Source organism: Eucalyptus grandis, chromosome 11, assembly GCF_016545825.1.
Source record: "Eucalyptus grandis isolate ANBG69807.140 chromosome 11, ASM1654582v1, whole genome shotgun sequence".
In the NCBI taxonomy this organism is placed as follows: domain Eukaryota; kingdom Viridiplantae; phylum Streptophyta; class Magnoliopsida; order Myrtales; family Myrtaceae; genus Eucalyptus; species Eucalyptus grandis.
In genome coordinates this window covers 42,046,673-42,066,945 of record NC_052622.1, presented here as the reverse complement: position 1 = coordinate 42,066,945, position 20,273 = coordinate 42,046,673, and the positions used below count along the sequence as shown (strand labels likewise).

General features: G+C 39.9%; 1 protein-coding gene and 2 long non-coding RNA genes across 3 annotated transcripts; 2 read left to right on the top strand and 1 right to left on the bottom strand.

Annotated features, from left to right (window-relative positions):
* The first annotated feature begins 6,145 nt into the window (after positions 1–6,145).
* On the top strand, positions 6,146–8,683 carry LOC120290052. Its single transcript, XR_005547930.1, has 3 exons — positions 6,146–6,250; positions 7,233–7,316; positions 8,294–8,683. It is a non-coding gene; the product is annotated as an uncharacterized LOC120290052 (long non-coding RNA).
* A 1,522-nt stretch (positions 8,684–10,205) lies between these two features.
* On the top strand, positions 10,206–12,879 carry LOC120290050. Its single transcript, XR_005547929.1, has 2 exons — positions 10,206–10,316; positions 11,587–12,879. It is a non-coding gene; the product is annotated as an uncharacterized LOC120290050 (long non-coding RNA).
* A 1,786-nt stretch (positions 12,880–14,665) lies between these two features.
* Positions 14,666–17,285, bottom strand: LOC120289950 (G-type lectin S-receptor-like serine/threonine-protein kinase SD2-5). Its single transcript, XM_039305354.1, has one exon. The coding sequence runs from the start codon at positions 17,192–17,194 to the stop codon at positions 14,666–14,668; it is 2,529 nt and encodes an 842-aa protein (XP_039161288.1). The 5' UTR covers positions 17,195–17,285.
* Positions 17,286–20,273: the final 2,988 nt, after the last annotated feature.

Sequence of the window (20,273 nt, the reverse complement as noted above, 5' to 3'; positions counted from 1 at the left end):
CGACGAAGGGACACGGGCGAGCTCGGAGATCCTTCACTGAGAGACATCGGGAAGGATTGAAGGGCGAGCGCGGGAGAGAACTCGGATCGCGAGCTCGGCTGACCTCCCACTGAGAGACTTCGGGGGAGGCCGCCGCGAGCGAGTCCGAGAAGGTCGATCCGGCCGGTGGAGGCTCGGATCCGCCCGAGGTGAGAGAAGCGAGGTCGGGCTGAGAAGCGAAGAAAGTGAGATCCGAGCGGGAGGAGCTGAGCGAGAGAAGATCCAGGAGGAGAGAGGGTCGAGATCCGGGGCGCAGATCTGGAAATCCGCCGTGCCGAGTCGCCCGAGCCAGCCGCCGCCGTCGCGTGGCCGAGCACAGTCCCGCGCCGTCAAACCATACGTCGCCCCGCGCCTCGCCGCTGCCTTTTTCCCGACGCCGTCCCAGGTTTAAGGGCCGCCGTCATCAAGCCGTGCCGCCGTGCCGTGCCAACGCCGAGAAACGGTGACGATAGATCCCGCCTCGCCATACCGATTTCTACTCGAAGCTCGACCGCCGTCGCTGCCGTCGCCGCCGTCGCCACCGCGCACCTCAGCCTTCCCCTCACCGGTTTCGGGTCGCGGCCTCGGGTCGGTGGGTCGGACCCGAGGCTACGAGTCGGGTAGGGTTTCTCCATATTTTGGGGGCGGCGGAACCGGGTCCGGATTCGGGTCGGATCCGGGTAGTGTTTCTCGGGGAAGCGGGTCGTGGACCGGGTTGTCGGGCCGGGCCGGGCGTCCCCAAACGCCCGGCCACGGCGTCGTTTTAACAAAATAAAAAGATGAAAAATCCTAGTCGGGCCCGCATTGCGGGCCCGTCCGCGTTGGGTCGCCGACCCGGGTCGGACCAACCGCGGATCCGACCCGGGTCGGTTTTATTTTATTTAAAACAAAAATCAAAAAGTGTTTTATTTTCAAAAATATAAAAAAATGTTTTAATTTCCAGAAAATCGAAAAATATTAAAAATTGTTGAAAAATGTTTTATTTTCTAAAAAAATCGAGAAAAATCAAAAAAATAATTTATTTTCCAAAAATATCAAAAAAATATTAAAAAATATTTTATTTTTCGAAAAAATAAAAAAATAAAAATATTTCATATTTTCCAAAAAAGCCAAAAATTCAGAAAAAGCCAAAAAGACTTGTATTTTTCCAAAAAAAAAATACCAAAAAACCCCAAAAATCCCTTTGTGTCCAAAAATTAGAAAATGACTAAAAATATTTTTCCTCCGAAAATGCATGGAAAATCTCTCAAACATCCAAAAAGCCTTAGGGTTTAAACAATATTAGGTACCGAAAGGGCATTAGTGATTAACTAGTGTAATCAAGTCCCCGATCCTAATTTTCTCACAGTTGCGCAGAGCGAGTATTTCTCCGATACTTCGCTTGGGTTTCTAATCGACCCACTCCAAATCGATTAGTGGCGACTTCATTTTAAAAATTAATTTATAGGTTAAAAACTCAAACTATTAAAGTCGTGAATTGGTGGACTTGGGAGAGTCCAGGATTAATAAATTCAGCCGAGCCATTAGCCTCCTTAGGCGCTCGTACCCGATTGCGGGCGCAAAAAAAAAAAAAAAAAAGAGGTCGCGACAATATGTAGTCATAGATGAGGAGCCTATGGAATTTCTCAGTGCAAAATTTGATGAGTCTTACCAAGTTCACGTGATGGATACTATCAATAGTCTCAACTTCGACTAGAAAGGATTTCCTAACCTATCCAAAACCATCAAGGCGTTTTACTGCAACTTTTATGCTGTCGCTCATAGTACCTTCAAAACAAAACCAAAACCACCTCGCCAAGCTTTTTACTGAATCCATCTATGATGGTCTTCAAATCATTGTACGCGAATCTAGTGGGCACTCCAAGTACTTGATCAAGGTAATCCTCCTTTGCTCTCTTTTGAACAAACAAAACTATGGCTGTGATGAAAATCATTAGGGCAAAGAGAGCTCGAGGCTAGATGCAGGTATTACAAGGAAACGATTGCTCATACAATTGTCAACCGAAGTATAAGGAGCTTCATTGGCCACATTTTGTACTTTAAGGTAAGCAGTAGAATTATAAAAAATGTTTTCTTGTCAATGTTCATAAGTAATAACACCCGAGTTGGTAAGTAATAATTGTCGCTAGTGCGATTAGAGTGATATTGGAATATAACTGCTTTGCAGGAACAATTCTTTGTGCAGGTCTCTTTGCTACATAAAGCATCTATATCCTCAAGATCTAGAGTGAAACTGAAATACATGACATTTTTGAGCTCCAAAAGAGTTTGATTTTTTGGAGCCCAACAACACGATGGAACATTCTTAGAACACCCAAAATTAGGCCGCCTATCATCTACTTATTGGAAATAGCTCGTTCCCCTAGTCGAAGCCAAACAACTACATTGCCCATTGGAACAACTACATTGCCCATTGGAACAAATTCCATATCGCCCGCACACGGTTGGATAGGCACAGTCCTCGCCAAACCCTATGAAAAGATTTTCACTTCTTTATGCTCACCAACCAATTGTACACATACACTCTCAAATGCCCATCCGAGCCCAACTTCATGTATCGATTAGAAGATCCTAGAGGAAATGATATCAAGACAAAAAAAGCTAGAATATGAGATCCAAGACAAGCTTCCATTTACAAACTCAATATATGGAAACTCGATGCTTGCATTTGTAGTTGAACCTTCACGCTCGAAATATATTTGAGGATGATTAATCTCCACTTGAGCACGTAAAACATCGCCAATCATGGAAAGCGAAATCATATCATTAATGGTCCAAGTTGTCTTGGAAACACTCGGCATCAATATTTGCCCCTGCCTCAACTTTTTTCTGAGGACAAGCAAGTCGGTTAGCTCATCAAAAGACTGCCAAACAGCCACATTGTCCTTACCAAACGACACGAGGTTCCCCAAATCTGTCATGTTCAAGCCTACAATGGACTTTCCAGAAGTATTTGTGGACCAAGCAACCGTACCATCAGCATGTTTCAACACCAAATCACCTTCGGAAATGAGCTTCATTGTTGCTTCGATCTTTACCGGATTGTTTCTATTGGCAGATCACACTGCTTGTGGAATAGTGTATTCAACAGTTACGCCACTACCATAAACTGTGACGATGAAAACAGCAAAGAGGCAAAGTGTTGCAATTACCATTACAGTAGAAGCTGCAAGCGTAGGCAGGGCCAGAACCTCCTTTGCCTCGGAGTAGAATTGCCTGCACAATCGATCCATCTACATGTCGAGTGACGTGAGTAGCTATTACGTTATTCACCCACTGAGTTGAAATCGTGGCAGCTAGGTAATCATAATCTTGAGCTTTAGTGTCAATGAAGTTTGAGAATTGCGATAGAAAAACGAAGGAAAATGAAAGAAAGGAGGGGAGACCGTAAAGCGAGACCATGGCCTGCGGTGATACTTTGAGCAGAGAGAAGATTGAGAAAAGGAAGAGGGCAGGAAAGAAAATGCAAATAAGAGACCGACAACTTTGAGTCAAGACGAAAGCAAAACAGGAAAATTGCACAGGAAGTCCTCTCAATAATGTGAAAGGAATGGAGTCAAGCGTGATTGGTATAATTACGTGGTGTCTTTCCCCTATTATCGCAATAAACAACTACTAATCCATATTACTATTCCTACCATGTCAAACAGCTAGGAGAGACTCGCAACGCTTTCTTTTATTTTATTTTAATTTAAAAAATGGCGGTTTGGGTTGGAACTCGTCAGACAAGAAACCAGGTACGTCTTTGCCCAAACGCAACAAAAGTAAGAAAGAAAAGAAGAAAGGCCAAAAGCAACCGGTCTGACCGGTGATGTTTATCCTAACCTTCCTTCGGGTACCCATATATGCGTGACATATCCGCCTATCCTTCTTCTTTCCTTTTGTACTCGGTACGATACAATGACCAAAAAGAAAAATACTGTGTCCAAAATCTTGCACAAAAATGCAATCAAGCTTTAAACCTTTCATTAGTTTAGTTGAATCTTGAAATTTTTTTATTAGAAAGAGTATCTATACCTTATTTAATTTGTCATATGAGCACTTAAGTGATTTTTATAACAACAACAACAAATTCCTGATGGGAGGATCTCGTTGAACTTTCCCCTTTATGAAAGATTTAGAAATTGATGTACTAATCCGAAAAGTTAACTGGTCGATTGCTTTCTTTGCATAATACTTGGAAATTTCCACTAGGTTTTCTTTCTGAAGATCCAAGCCGAAGCAACAAAGTGTCTTAAAAGGTATAAAGACCAGATTTATAAAGGATTTACTTAAAAAGTGCCTCAAAAACACTTATTAAGCAACTAAATAAGAAAATATTGCAATCGTAATATACCCAATCACATATCAAAGATCAAAGATCCCCTTAATAAAAATATATGATATGTATACTACAAGTCCTAAAAATTGTCACAAAAGTACGGTGGAACCCTGAAACTTTCAAAAAGTGCAATTAAATCTTAAAACTTGTCAAATTAATGTAATCAAGTCCTTGCGTTAACACCGTCAATTTATCTAACGGAATATGCTAACGTAGCATTTTTTAAATTTATTTATTTATCTTACGTGGAATTTTAATTATAGTAAAAAAATTTAAAAAACTAAAAAAATTTAAAAAACAAAATTAAAAACAAAGAAAATGAAGGCAGGGATTGTGTTGGGCATGACGCCACTGCCATCCATCATCAAAGGGGGCCAATAAGGTTGTTAGCCTTAGGCGGCAAAGGGGGGAAGGGACCTCGTCGGCCCAGGTGAGGCCATCGCCAGCCTAGTCAAGGGCCAACGAGGCTCGCCTAGATTTGGACGACGCCTCAACTTAGGCGTAAGTGAGGTTCGCCCAGATCTAGGTGATGCCTCAACGCCAGAAGAGGGTCGCCTAGATTTGGGCGACGTCAATCCTCCCCTATGACCAATGAGGCCTCGTCAGCCCCAAGTGAGGCCTTATCGGTCAACCCCAGACAAGGGCCAGCATCACTTAGATCTAGGTGACCCATAGGGTGTTGTCTAGATTTGGGCGAGCCTCGCTCAACCTCGCTTGCGCCAATGGTGGCCTTGCCCAACCCTGCCTAGGCCAACAGTGGCCTCGCTTGGGTTGGAGAGGGCTGCCCCCCCTCCACCACCTAGGGCCAACGAGGTTGTCGACCCCCTCCAACGATGGGCGGTGGCCGCAGGCTAGCATGGTCCCTACCCTTTTTCTTTTCTTTGTTTCCAAATTTGTTTTTGAAATTATTTTAGCTTTTTTTTTTTTTTTAAATCTATTATTTAAATAAGATTTAAAAAAAGTAATAAAAATGCTACGTTATTTCGTTAGACAAATTGATAATATTAATGGAAGGGTTCGATTGCACTAGTTTGATAAGTTTTAGAACTTGATTGAAATTTTTAAAAATTTTAAGATTCAATTGTATTTTCGTAATAAGTTTTAAGATTTGTTATATACATATCCCTAAAAATATTTAACAAGTGATCAATATAAACATCAAAATGGCCATAAATCAAAATACAGTTTGCTGACATCAAGTACGAGTTAAAGTTTGAAAATGTGTCCTCACCTTTGCCATGCATAAATATGACACCCATATAATATGCATCACAATCGATAGAGGAGCCATCGGCAATCGTCTCTCCCCGCCCATTTCTTTATAATAAAGAAAAATAATAGACTCATCATTTTTTTTTCCTACTCAGAAATTAACTTTGTTACTTTCTTCGCCACGTTTCCTAACATTCGATTCTAATGCGTTTTCTAAGATTGGCTAACCAAATTCTCTAATACAATAATGTCAATTGTTATTTTGTTGATGATTGCTACGTAAGTTATTCTCTATGAATCTCTATGAAAATAGCAAAAATCCATATGGTTTTTTTTCCTTCGATTTTGAGGGTGAACTATATACGTAATCTCCTAATTTAATCTAATCTAATTTACTAATCATATTCGACCAAAAGAAAAGATTCACATTGATTGGTAAAGTGCAAGAAAAGTATTCGGATACGTAGCCCAGAAGAGGGAATACAATAACGTCTCGGCAGAGCAAACAAAATTTCTCCTCTTGTTTTTCTCAATTGTCATCTCTGCAGCGCACCCCAAACCTCTTATATAAATCACCCTCTCGTCCGCACCCAAATACTCTCTCTCTCTCTCTCTCTCTTCCTCGCTCGCTCGCTTGCTCTGGCTCTCGGCGATTGCTCCTTGGCGCGGCGGCGACCGGCGATCGAATCGACCCCGAAGGTAGTCTCTCTCCCCCCGCCGCAGAAGCTCTTTCTAACTCGCTCCGATCGATCGATCGATCATCGCCTTTAAGATTGTCGGTCTTCTCTTTTAGGCTATATGCTACAGCTTTGCTGTTATGAATACTTAAAAAGTTACACCATCAGTTACAAGATCCTTGCTCTCTCTCTCTCTCTCTCTCTGGCTGTCTTTGAGATGTAGTCAGGGTGGTGGATCATCGATACTGGGAAGGTTTCTATGTGGGGAGGGTTTAACATTACAATAGGATTACTTTACGTGATGATCATTTCAGATGTCGTGGAATGTTTAAACTGAAGATTGATGGCACAAATGAAAATGCGTTGATTAAGACAACCGGTAGTATTCATTATATTTTTCTTCGTCTAACATTTCTTTCTGGTGTCTCTATGCAAAATCAGTGGCGACGATGATCAATCAATTACTCACATAGAAAGGCAGTTGCTCAGGCTCCAAGAGGCCTTAAAATTAGCAGCACCTATTGCACACAAAGAATGCCCACTTGTGCTTTTTTTCTGAACATCTGCTGGTTTATTTGTCTAATAAGGACATTTTTTTCCAATTAGATACTCAAATAGAAAGCCCTTCTCTTTGGCTTGAGAGTATATTAACATCTTCACATAGGCCAACAAATATAAGTACCTGCCCTGCGCTTATGGTTTCGTGGTTATGTACCAGTTTCATGTCAATTCAAGTGGACATAGTATTTACTTAATCAGTGTTTTATGATGCACATAAAAGTGTACATTTGATTTAGTTTTTCATAATGCCTGATGAATGTAGAGTTGTAAAAATACTGAAGTCATTGAAAAGAAAATCACAGAGGATGTCATGGTGCGTGGACTAGGCTTATAATATCTCCCAGCCCTAATGTTGCAAGTATGATGGCTTGATATCATTGGGACCTAGAGTTAAATTGAATATCCTTTGGCATCGACTAGTTTTGCCTGTTTCTGTTGTGCAGGTTTTGTTGGGTACGGGTGGTATGATTTTTCTTGCTTGACTTTTATTATATGGAGAATTTGGAAAGACATTTCTACAAATACAGGTGAGGATTGTTGGATCGTGTGGTATCCACCTACTTGAGTCTCTCTCGCCCCCCCCCTTCCCCCTCTTCCCCCTCTTCTTCCTTCTTCTTCTCTCTCTCTGTAAGAAATTCTTGTCTGAGTCCCCTTTTCAGTCATGTTTGAGTTGATGAAATACAGGTGCTCAAGAGGTTATGTAGCCTTCTCTTCATTTTTCAGAATAAAACAGGTTATGTAGCTTTCTTGGTAATTATTTTAGAGGCGCTTTGTTTAGTTAGATATTGATGACTAGTTTTAGCTTAGTCATCGCCTTTGCTATATACATTCTGAACTGCCAATGGCGATGTAGGCCCTTTTTGATTTATCAGGTGATTGGAGAAGCTACCTAATTTGATTGTGTGATCCCATCTTCTGGACTTTATGGTGCCCTGCTTCCTTGGAGTGTTTTTCACTGGTCTGGTTCTTGGGATATCAATTGATTTTTATTGTAGTAGGACTTTCCGATTTCCTTTGATCAATATAGATCTCCACAACTCCACTTAACTTCTCCACAGGGTTCTAGTTGTACATTACTACTGTCTGCTATTCGAAGGAAAGCCTATGACAATGAGAATGAGGATTTTGCTGACTAGCCCTGGTCCTTCAGATCTGCGTGCACTCCTACGGAAGTTCCACTTATTGTGGCGACACTCTCCTGTAGTGTTGAGGACTGGGAGTTAGTAATCCTTTAACAAGAAGTGGAATAATGCTTTCCCGGCATGCTCCCTGTTAGAGGGCCTCGTGAGAGCCAATTGAGTTTCCAATGAGCAATTGGCTTTTGCATCAGTTTGATCATTAATTCAAAATCAAGGGACCTGACGTTGTGAGATGAGATACTTATCGCCCTCTAAGGAGATGCATATGGTCTTGATTGTAGGATATATCCGATTGTTTAGCTAGGACTTCTCAGAACATTGGGTCTAACGGTTCATCAGATTTTGACTTAAAACTAATCTTGCAGGGGTGTTTTCTATTAGCTTGACGATGGTTGTATAAAGGAAGTCCAGTTGACCATGTTCACAAGGCTCCCCTTTCTAGGAGTTTCTCTGTCTCTTTGTATTAGTGAACACACGCTTGAAGAAAAGATAGTGACCACCCTGACTCTGCTGGTGGGCTTTTTGATGGTTGTTTTGTCAATATTGGAGAGACACGTAGTTAATACTATGTGCTTCTCACGGAGAATAGATGTACCAATCTTATAGGGAATGAAAATGTGTGCGGTATTTGGAAATTTCGTTATTCTCTATGTAAGTTTGTCAATTCCATTATCAGGTTACTTAATAGCCCGCTTCTTCTGTCTGCACTCTTCATGAAGATAATTAAGGCCTTTTGCTATATCGAGAATGATATTCTTCCTTTGTTGCCAGTCGAGAATACATTCACTGGATTTGTGAAAGATCCATCTATCTAGTGACCCATTCCACATGTATTCATAGATAAGGAGCCTTTGAGATTTCTCAGTGCAAAATCCCACGAGTCTTACCAAGTTTACATGATGGATGCTGCCGATTGTCTCTACTTCAACTAGAAAGGATTTCTTAACTTGCCCAAAACCATCAATGCGTCTTCGTCCATACGCACCAAAAGTAAGAAAGAAAGAAGAAGGCTAAAACCAACCGGTCCGACCGGTGGTGTCTAGCCTAATCTTCCCTTTGTCACACCAACCTATGCGTGATGCATCCACCTGCCTTTCTTTCTCCTTCTTTCTTCTTTGTACTCAAAATTGGTACAACACGAAGACAGAAAACGAGAGGGGAAAAAAGATACCAGGTCCAATATCTTAAAAGAAAAATGCAATCATGCTCTAAATTTAGGTTGAGTTGAATCTTGAAATCGTTTTTTATTGGAAAGAGTACCGGAATTTTTTTTCGGGTTATGCCTTTTTTGATTCGATGTATGCGCACTTAAGTGGTTTTTTTATAGTAACAATGGCAAATTTCCTATGGGAGGAGGATTTTGTTGAACTTTTCTCTTTATAAAAGATTTAGAAATTGATCATACCAAATCGAAAAGTTTACTGGTCTATTGCATTCTTTGCATAATACTTGGAAATTTTCACTAGGTTTTTCCTCTCGAAGAACTTACTAACCGTGAGCTGAAGTAGTGAAGTCTTTTATTTTTTAAGGAGCATAAAGACCCGATATAAGAAAGATTTACTTTAAAAGTGCCTCCAAAACACTTACTAAGCAACTAAATAAAATAAAAAAAATCATGATTCCCTATATGTTGATTGCCATCGTAATATACCCAATTACATTTTGAAGATCGAAGATCCCCTTAATAAAAATATTTAACAAGTACCTAGGATATTCATTAAAATGGCCATAAATCAAAATAAAGTTTGTTAATATCAAGTACAAGTTCAAGTTCAAAAATATACCCCTACCTTCGCCGTACATAATATGACGCCCATATAATACACATCACAATCAACAAGAGGAGCCGCTCGGTGATCACCCCTCCCTGCTCATTTCTTCATTAAAAATAAAATCAACTCATCATTTTTTTCTTACTTAAAAATTAACCTTGTCACCTTCTTCATCATATTTCTTTGCATTTAATTTTATCTCGTTTTCTAAGATTAGTTAACAGAATTCTCTAATATATTGATGTCAATGGTTGTGTAAGCTATTCTTATGAAAATAGTGAAAATCCATACGATTTTTTTCTTGATAAAGAGCGTGAGCTATGTTACAAAATCTCCTAATCTAATATAATCCAATCTAATTCACCAATTATATGGGACCAAAAAAAAAAAAAAAAAAGGATTCACTAATTATTAAAGAGCAGAAAGGTATTCGGATACTTTATCCCGGAAGAGAGAATACAAATAACGTCTGGGCAGAGCAAACGTATTTTCTCCTCTTGTTTTTTTTATTGTCATCCCTGCAACGCACCCCAACTGCTTCCTCGCTCACTTGCTCTGGCTCTCGGCCATTGTTCCTCGGCGCAGCGGCCAACCGGTGATCGAATCGACCCCGAAGGTACTCTCTCCTTGCAGAAGCTCTTTTTAACTCGCTCTGATCGATCGTCGCCCCGCTTTGATTGATCGTTTCATGCATCATAAAGTTTTTCCTCCCACTGAGTTGGTGATCGCCGGGTTGAGGTCGGTTGATCCTATTTTGTCGCGTGGATGGCGATCTTAAACAGTGTCCGTCGGTAATTTATCGGTCATAGAAGTTGCTACTTATAACCCTTCACCTTGTTGTTTTCATCTTTCTCCTAGGCTATATGCCAGAGCTTCGCTGTTATGAATACTTAAGAAGTTACACCATCAGTTACAAGTTCCTCTCTCTCTCTCTCTCTCTCTCTCTCTTTCTCTCTCTCTACCTCTGTCTTTGAGTGGAAGTCAGGGTAGTGGATTATTGATACCAGGAAGGTTTCTATGTGGGGAGGGTTTAATACAATTACCTTACGCGGTGATCATTTAAAATGTCGTGGAATGTTTAAACCGAACATTCTGGGCCAATTGATGCTCCAATGAAGATTGAAAGGAGGGTGGACAAGGACAGCTGTTGCTCTTTGTATCTTTAGTTCCAACTCTGTGATATGATGACAAAAATGAAATCACGTGGATTAACACGACCAGTACTATTCATTGTAATTTTCTTCATCTAACATTCTCTTTACAGTGTCTCTATGCAAAATCAATGGCAACGATGATCAATAAATTTCTCAAATAGAAAGCCAGTTGGTTAGGCTTTGGACTATAAAGTGACCTTCAAGAGGCCTTCAAATTAGCAGCGCCTATTGAACACAAAGAATGCCCACTTGAGCTTTTTTCTGAACATCTGCTGGTTTATTTTGTCTAATGTGGACATTTTTTACCAATTAGATACTCAAATAGAAAGCCCTTCTCTTAGGCTTGAGAGTATAATAACATCTTCACATAGGCCAACAAGTATATCTCAGTGATTATATATAATAAGTACCTGCCCAGTGCTTATGGTTTTGTGGTTATGTACCAAGTTCATGTCAATTCAAGTGGACATAGTTTTTACTTAATCATTGTTTTATGATGCACATAATAGTGTACATTTGATTTAGTTTTTCATTATGCCTGATGGATGTAAATTGCAAAAAATACAGTAGTCATCGAAAAGAAAATCACAGAGGGTATCCTAGTGCATAGACTAGGCTTATAGTACCTTCCGGCCCTAATGTTACAAGCATGATATCTTGATATCATTGAGACCTAGAGTTAAATTGAATTACCTTTGGCATCGACTGGGTTTGCCTGTTTCTGTCGTGCAGGTTTTGTTGGGTACAGATGGTATGATTTTCCTTGCTTGACTTTTATTATATGGAGAATTTGGAAGGACACGTCTTCATATGCAGGTGAGGATTGTTGGATCGTGTGGTACCCACCTACATGACTCTCTCTCTCTCTCTCTCTGAGAAATTCTCGTTTGAGTCCCCTTTTCAGTCATGTTTGAGTTGATAAATACAGGTGCTCAAGAGGTTATGTAGCCTTCTCTTCATTTTTCAGAATAAAACAGGTTATGTAGTCTTCATTTTACTTCAATTGGTAGTTATTTTAGAGGGGCTTTGTTTAGTTAGATGTTGATGACTAATTTTAGCTTAGTCATAGCCTTTGCTTTGTACATTCTGAACTGCAAATGGCGATGCAGGCCCTCTTTTGATTTATCAGGTGATTGAAGAAGCTAGCTAATTTGATTGTGTGATCCCATTTTCTGGACTTTATGGTGCTCTGCTTCCTTGGATGGTTTTTCGATGGTCTGGTTGCCGGGATATTAATTGATCTTTAATATAGTAGGACTTTTCAATTTCCTCTGATCAATATAGATCTCCACAACTCAACTTATTCCACAGGGTTCTAGTTGTACATTACTACTGTCTGGTATTCGAAGGAAAGCTTATTACAATGAGGATTTTCCTGACTAGCTCTGGTCCTTCAGATCTGCGTGCACTCCTATGGAAGTTCCGTTTATTGTGGCGATACTCTCCTGTAGTGTTGAGGACTGGGAGTTAGTAACCCTTTAACAAGAAGTGGAATAATGCTTTCCTGGTGGGCTCCTTATTAGAGGGCCTTGTGAGATCCAATTGAGTTTCCAATGAGCAATTGGCTTTTGCATTGGTGTGATCATTAATTCAAAATCAAGGGGCCTGATGTTGTGAGATGAGATAGTTATCACCCTCTGTGGAGATGCATGTGGTCCTGATTGTAGGATACATCCGATTGTCTAGCTATGACTTCTCAAACCATTGTTCATCAGATTTTGGCTAAACTAATGTTGCAATAGCGTTTTCTCTTAGCTTGATGATGGTTGTATCCAGGAAGTCCAGTTGATCATGTTCACAAGGCTCCGCCTTTCTAGGAGTTTCTCCGTCTGTTTGTATTAGTAAACACACATGCTTGAAGAAAAGATAGTGATCACCCTGGCTCTGTTGGTGGGCTTTTTGATGGTTGTTTTGTAAATATTGGAGAGACATGTACTTTATACTATGTGCTCCTCATGGAGAATAGATGTAACAATCTTACAGGGACTGAAAATGTGAGCAGTATTTGGAAATTTTGTTATACTCTATGTAACTTGTAAGAAGTTTGTCAATTCCATTATCAGGTTGCTTAACAGCTTACTTCTCCAGAGAAATGGAAAAATAGTCATTAAGTCAAAATCTTACACGGTAAACCTTGATTCACTCATAACTAAAACAGCAAGGGTTTTTTAGTGTGGCTTGGCATTTTGTAATATTTATATTTTTTCTGTCTTGATATTCTGTTCCTTAATGTTAATGAATTAATGAGCCCTCTGTGTGTGGCTGTATGCACTTCTAGCTCTCCATTTGTCCAATATCTGTTGCATAAACTATCAGGAAGAAAATGTTACAGCATTTTGTAATTGTCTCTTACTTTGAGCTTCATAGCCATATGGAGACTACCTTGACATCTTTTAGGGGGAAACAAGCGAAGAAAAGAATGCTGTTGTGTCTCTTTACACTTCTGCTTTTTTGCATGGCAAGCTGACACTGTGCAACAAGAGTAAACTCCTCTTTTATAAGCTGGATCCAGTTTGGGCTACTGTAAAGAAAGAAATGGACCACTGGCTATTGATACTAAATATGCTGTATTTCTGATGCTTATGCATTGCAAACGGTCTTATGTTATGCTTGAGATGTCTCGGGAAGTCATAGGCCATATGTCGTCTTCTTTCTTCCTCTCAGCCTTCTTTCTGCTTGCGTACAGTTTTTATTTTTATAATCACATCAGTTTTATTGTCTTGTCTTATACTTTTTGGGGATGTTATGTACTGATTATCGTTCCTCTGTGCGATTTGTGATGACTTACTATGGCCACTCTGATTCGGAGACTTCAAGAAGAGGAGAAGGCGAAGGGCGCAAATGCAGAGGAATTGGAAGAAGAAGAAGAAGAAGAAATATTTCCGTCGCTAGTGAGTTTGTGCAATGGGTGAGCTCCACGTGGGCTCTGGTTTGTTGACCTGCCGCTATCAGATCGAATCAAGAGAATCAAGAGGTGCCACGGCATGGCAGCGGGCCATGTCAGATCGCTTTGAACTTTGGTTAATTGTGCGAGCAGTTTCGGGACCAAATAAGACCCGGACCAGCTTCTTATACCTGGATAAATTTGATGGATCAGCACGCTTGGATCATGATGATTAAAGACTGGAAAAGCCGAGGTTATTGCAAATGATCAGCGTTTTTTAAAGATTGAAAAGTCGAATCTTGAATGTCCAAACATGTCAGCTCTTTATTTTTGGCAAACATATGCCTCGAAACGATCTCCATAGATCCTTAAAAAGCTGGTAGTTAAGGTTATTAACCTAGGATGTATTAGGAGTCACAAGGAAAAATTCGAACTTATCAATGCGGAAATTCTCCTGTTATCTTTATCGGTTTTAATTGTACTGCTTGTAGAATGGACTAAAAAATAGATCATTAATTTTGAAATGAGGAAGACACGGAGGTAAAGTCATTGAATCCGAAAGATATTAGGTGTTGAAACCAAAAAGCAAATTAGATTTGGAACCATGACATGGTAAAGCTGCCAAAAGACATTACAAGTAGCTGACTAGTCTTTTAGCAGCAAGTCTTTTGGCAGCATTTTACACGGATGACTTAAGACACAACAAACTTGAGTACAATTAGTTTCTACATAAGCAATAAAACTTAATTGCAACATAAGTTATGGCAAAGTTCACTCGTTGGCAAAGTGAAAACGAGAAATGATATCATGCCATGGGCTTCTTTTTTTTGGGTCTGAAAAAGAGAATGACAAGCCATAGTCCTCATAGATAGAAAAATTCAATTGCCCACACTTTTTACGAAGAAAAGTTATTATAACCTCACTGCCTTAACGTGGACCGCTTAGGACTGAGGGCAATAATGCAGTGGCAGCATTGAATTCAACATCCGTGGGATCGAATCTTGCTGCTCCACTAGTTGAAGGCTGAGCAAAGAAGTCATAATCCAAGTCTTCTTGAACTTCCATGATGCCCTCTAACGCCTTGATGACCACGGACATGGAAGGCCTCTTCATATAGTCTCCTTGCAAGCACCATGCGGCAATCCTCATCATTCTCACAGCATGCAGTCCGTTTAGTTGCATGTCACCACTAGACTTATCCACAATGTCCAACAATCGTTCCTCTTCTGCCTTTCTCTTAAAAAGGCCGAGTAAATTCATGTCTTTTTCATCTAGACAGCAATCGAAGATTTTTCTCCCACACACTATCTCCAAGATTACCACGCCAAAGCTATACACGTCGACCTTTTCAGTGATTGCTGCGCTGAGCCACTCGGGGGCCAAATAACCAGGAGTTCCTCTCATAGTTGTGATGACTTGGCTTTGGTCCCTGTCTATCAACTTGGATAATCCAAAGTCAGCAACCTTAGCATTGAAATTTCCATCCAAGAGGATATTTTGGGGTTTAATGTCTAAGTGAATTATCTTCTGTCTACACTCTTCATGAAGATAATTGAGTCCTTGTGCTATATCGAGAATTATCTTCTTCCTTTGTTGCCAATCGAGAACACATTCATTGGATTTGTGAAAGATCCATCTATCTAGTGACCCGTTTGACATGTACTCATAGATAAGGAGCCTGTGGGATTTCTGAGCACAAAATCCTACAAGTCTTACCAAGTTCACGTGATGGATTCTGCCAATAGTCTCAACTTCGGCTAGAAAGGATTTCTTAACCTGCCCAAAACCATCTAGGCGTTTCACTGCAACCTTTGTGTCGTCACTTAGAGTACCTTCGAAAACAGAACCAAAACCGCCTTCGCCGAGCTTTTTATCGAATCCATTTGTGATGGTTTCCAGATCGTTGTATGCAAATCTATTAAGCACTTCGGGTACTTGATCAAGGTAATCCTCCTCTGCTTGATTATCCTCTCTCTTTTGAACAAACAAAACTATGGCTACGATCAAGATCGTCATGGTAAAGAGAGCTCCAAGGCTAGACCCAAGTATTACAGGGAGACGGTTGTTCATATGATTGTCAACTGGAGTATAAGGAGCTTCATTGGTCAAATTTTGTACTTTGAGGAAAGCAGTAGAATTAATAAGATTCGTTGCCTCGTCAATGTTCATAAGTGAAAATACCTGAGTTGGTAAGTAACAACTGCCGTTAGTGCGATTCGATTCATATTGAAATATAGCTGCTTTGCATGAACAATTCTTTGCACAAGCCTCTTTACAACTTGAAGCATCTATATGCTCGAGATTTGGAGTGAAACTAAAATACGCGATATTTTCTTGCTCCATAAGACTTTGTTGTTGTGAAGCCCCACAAGACAACGGACCATTCTCGAAACACCCAAGCTGAGGCTGCCTAGCATCTACTGGCTGGAAGTAGCTCGTGCCCCCATTTGAAGCCGGACAACTACATTGCCCATTGGAACAAATTCCATAGTGCCCACACACCGTCGGATAGGCACAGTCATCGACATACCCTTTGAAAAGATCGGCCACTTCTAACCCCAGAGACTCATACACTTTCAAATGCCCATCTGAGCCTAGCGTCATGTGTTGTGTTGAAGATGCATAAGGGATTGAAAAAAGAAAGCCCCCATTCGAGGTAGAATTTGAGAACCAAGACAAGCTTCCATTTACAAACTCAACATATGAAATCTTGATACTTGTATCCCTAGTGTCAAGTTTGTAGTTGAAATAGATTTGAGGAGGATTAGTCTCCACTTGAGCAGATAAACCATCTTCATTCACTGAAAACGTAATCATATCGTCAACGGTCCAATTTGTCTCGGAAATACTCTGCGTCAATCTTTGCCCATGCCTCAACTTTTGTCCGAGGACAAGTGAGTCGGTTGGGTGATCAAAGGACTGCCAAACTGTCGCATTGTCCTTATCAAACAATACGAGGTTCCCCAAATCTGTCAAGTTCAGGCCTACAACAGACTTTGCAGAAGTGTTTGTGGACCAAGCAACCGTACCATCAGCATCTTTCAACACCAAATCGCCTTCAGGTGTGAGCTCCAATGTCGCGCCAATCTTTATGGGATTGTTTCGATTGGCAGACCATACTACTCGTGGACTTCTGGCCGGTATCCCACCATAAAAACCGAAAACTGAGAAGATTTGAACAGCAAAGAGGTAAGAGGTGCAGTTACCTTTGCAATAGAAGCCGCAGGAGTAGTAGGCAGTAACTCCTGTGCGTCGGAATAGAATTTCCTGCACAATTGATCCATCACTATTTTGGGTGGAGTGATTAGCTGTTGCGTTATTCGTCCACCGTGTTGAAAGCATGGTGGTTGGATGATCATAATCTCGAGCTTGAGCAATGAAGTTTGAGAATGGCAATAGCAAAACGAAGGAAAAGGAAAGGAAGAAAGAAGGGAGACTGCTGCAGAGTAAAACCATGGCCTGCAGTGAAACTCTGAGCAGAGAGATGATTGAGAAATGGAAGAGAGGAGGGAAGAAGATGCAAATAATAGACTGACGACTTTGAGTCAAGATGAAAGCAAAAAGGAAAATTGCACAGGAAGTCCTCTCAATAATGTTAATGGAATGCATTCCAGCGTGATTCGCATGTCGAGCATCAAGAAGAGACTTGCAACAGAAACGAAGTACGCGTCTTTGCCCAAACGCAAAAAAAAAAAAAAAAAAAAAAAAGAGTAGGAAATAATAAGAAGAAAGGCCAAAAGCAACCGGTCCGATTAGAGGTGTTTCTCCTAATCTTCCTTTTGCCGCGCCTACACATGTGGAAGCATTCGCCTATCTTTCTTCTTCTTTCCTCTTCTATTCGAAAAAAAATTACCTTTCGCCGGTATAGTCAAAGATTTAGAATTTTTTTCTTTTAAAGAGCATAAGAACTCGACATAAAAAGATTTACTCATAAAGCACCTCAAAAACACTTATTAAGCAGTTAAATAAAAAATATCGTGACTCCCAATACATTGATTGTCATCATAATATACTCGATAACACATCGGAGATCGAAGATTCTCTTTATAAAAATATTTAACAAGTACTCGAGATATTCATTAAAATGACTATAGATTAAAATAAAATTTGTTGATATCAAATACTAGTTCAAGTTTGAAAATATACCCTTACCTTCGCCATACATGAATATGACACACAATACACGTTACAATCAACAGAAGAGCCACCTAGTGATCACCCCTCCCCGTCCATTTCTTTATTAAAAATAAAATCAACCTCGTCATTTTTTTTTCTACTTAGAAATTAACTTGGTTACTTTCTCCATCATGTTTCTTTGCATTTAATTTTATCATGTTTTCTAAGATTGGTTAACCGAATTTTCTAATGTATTAATGCTAATTATTATTTTGTCAATGGTTATGTAAGCTATTCTTACAAAAATAGTAAAAGTCCATACTATTTTTTTCTCGGTATAGAGCGTGAGCTATGTTACATAATCTCCTAATTTAATCTAATCTAATCTAAATTCACCAATTATATTCGACCAAAAAAAAAAAGATTCACTAATTATTAAAGAGCTTAAAGGTATTTGGACACATACCTCAGAAGAGCAAATACAATAATGTCAGGGCAGAGCAAACAAATTCTCACCTCTTGTTTTTGTAATTATCATCTCTGCAACGAACCCAAATGCGTCCATAGTCACTGTCTGGCTGGACAAAATCTCTCTCTCTCTCTCTCTCTCTTCCTCGCTAGCGGCAGCAACCTGCGACCGAATCGACCTCGAAGGTACTCTCTCCCACGGAAGCTCTTTGAACTCGCTTCGATCAATCGTCGGCCAACGCCAACCCCCCTACCCTTCCCCATTTCTCCTCTATGTTCCTCTCTGTTTAATTGATTGTTTCATGCATCATAAGAAGTTTTTCCTCCCACTGAGTTGGATCGCTGGGCTGAGGTCGGTTGATCCTATTTTCTCACGTGGATGGCGATTCTAAACAGTGTCTGTCGGTACGTTAATGTTCATGGAAGTTGCTATTTAGAACCCTTTACCTTGTTGTTTCCATCTTTCTCCTAGACTTTATGCTAGAGCTTCGCTGTTATGAACACCATCAGTTACAAGTTCCGCTCTCTCTCTCTCTCTGGCTCTGTCTTTGAGTGGAAGTCAGGGTAATGGATTATTGACACCAGGAATTTTTCTATAAGGGGAGGGTATAATACGATTACCTTACGCGATGATCATTTCAAATGTCGGGAAATGTTTAAAACGAACTTTCTGGGTCAATTGATGCTACAATGAAGATTGAAAGGAGGGTGGACAAGGACAGCTGTTGCTCTATGCATCTTTATTTCCAACTCCGTACTATGATGGCAAAAATGAAAACACTGAATTAACACAACCAATACTATTCATTCTAATTTTCTTCATCAAACATTCTCTTTCCAATGTCTCTTTGCAAAATCAATGGCAACGATGATCAATATATTTCTCAACTAGAAAGCCAGTTGCTTAGGCTTTAGACTATCATGTGACCTCCAAGAGGCCTTCAAATTAGCAGCGCCTATTGAACACAAAAAATGCCCACTTGTGCTTTTTTCTGAACATCTGCTGGTTTCTTTTGTCTAATATGGGCATCTTTTTTCCAATTAGATACCCAAATAGAAAGTCCTTCTTTAGGTTTGAAAGTATATTAACATCTTCACATAGACCACCAAGTATATCGCAATGATTATATATAATAAGTACCTGCCCAAAGCTTATGGTTTTCTGGTTATCTACCAGTTTCATATCAATTGAAGTGGATGTAATTTTTACTTCATCATCGTTTTATGATGCACATAAAAGGAGTCCAGGATACGTAGAGTGCAAAAACTTTGCATGAGGGAACATTTAAGTGCTAAAAGTTAGAAAAGTAACACTTAAATGCCAAAATCGAAGTAAAATGAATCAGTTAAGTGTCAATGGCAAAAAAATCCAGCAAAAACGCTAACGTGACGATTTTCCAACGAGCCAAGTGCAAAACAATGTTATTTTGCACGCTGACGTGATTAGATTAGTGCCAAAACGACGTCATTTTGCTGCTAACATGGGTAAATAATTAATATAAAAATTAATTTAATTTAATTAAATTTAAAACCAAATTAAGGAAAAAGGGAATGAGTAAGATAAATAGCAGCTGGCGGCCAGGGCTCAGCAACCTCGACCGACCCTCCCCCACCTTCTCGGCAACGGCGGGAGGCGGCGACAACGAGTGCTAAGCCCTAAGCTATCAGCTGCTATTCATCTTCCTTCTTCTTTATATATATATATATATATATAGGTTTTAAATTTGATTTAATTAATTTTTATATTAAAATTCTTTAAGTGCCAAAACGACATCGTTTTGTGTTTCTTTGTTGAGTCAACTTTCCAGCGAGCGACGTAAGCGAGCAAAATTAATAAAAAAATTGCCACATAAAATTTCTAGCGGGATTCACCGGATGTAACACTCAAGTGTCCTATTTTTTTTTAAAAAAAAATTGCCACGTAAGATTTCTAGCTTTTGATATTTAAATA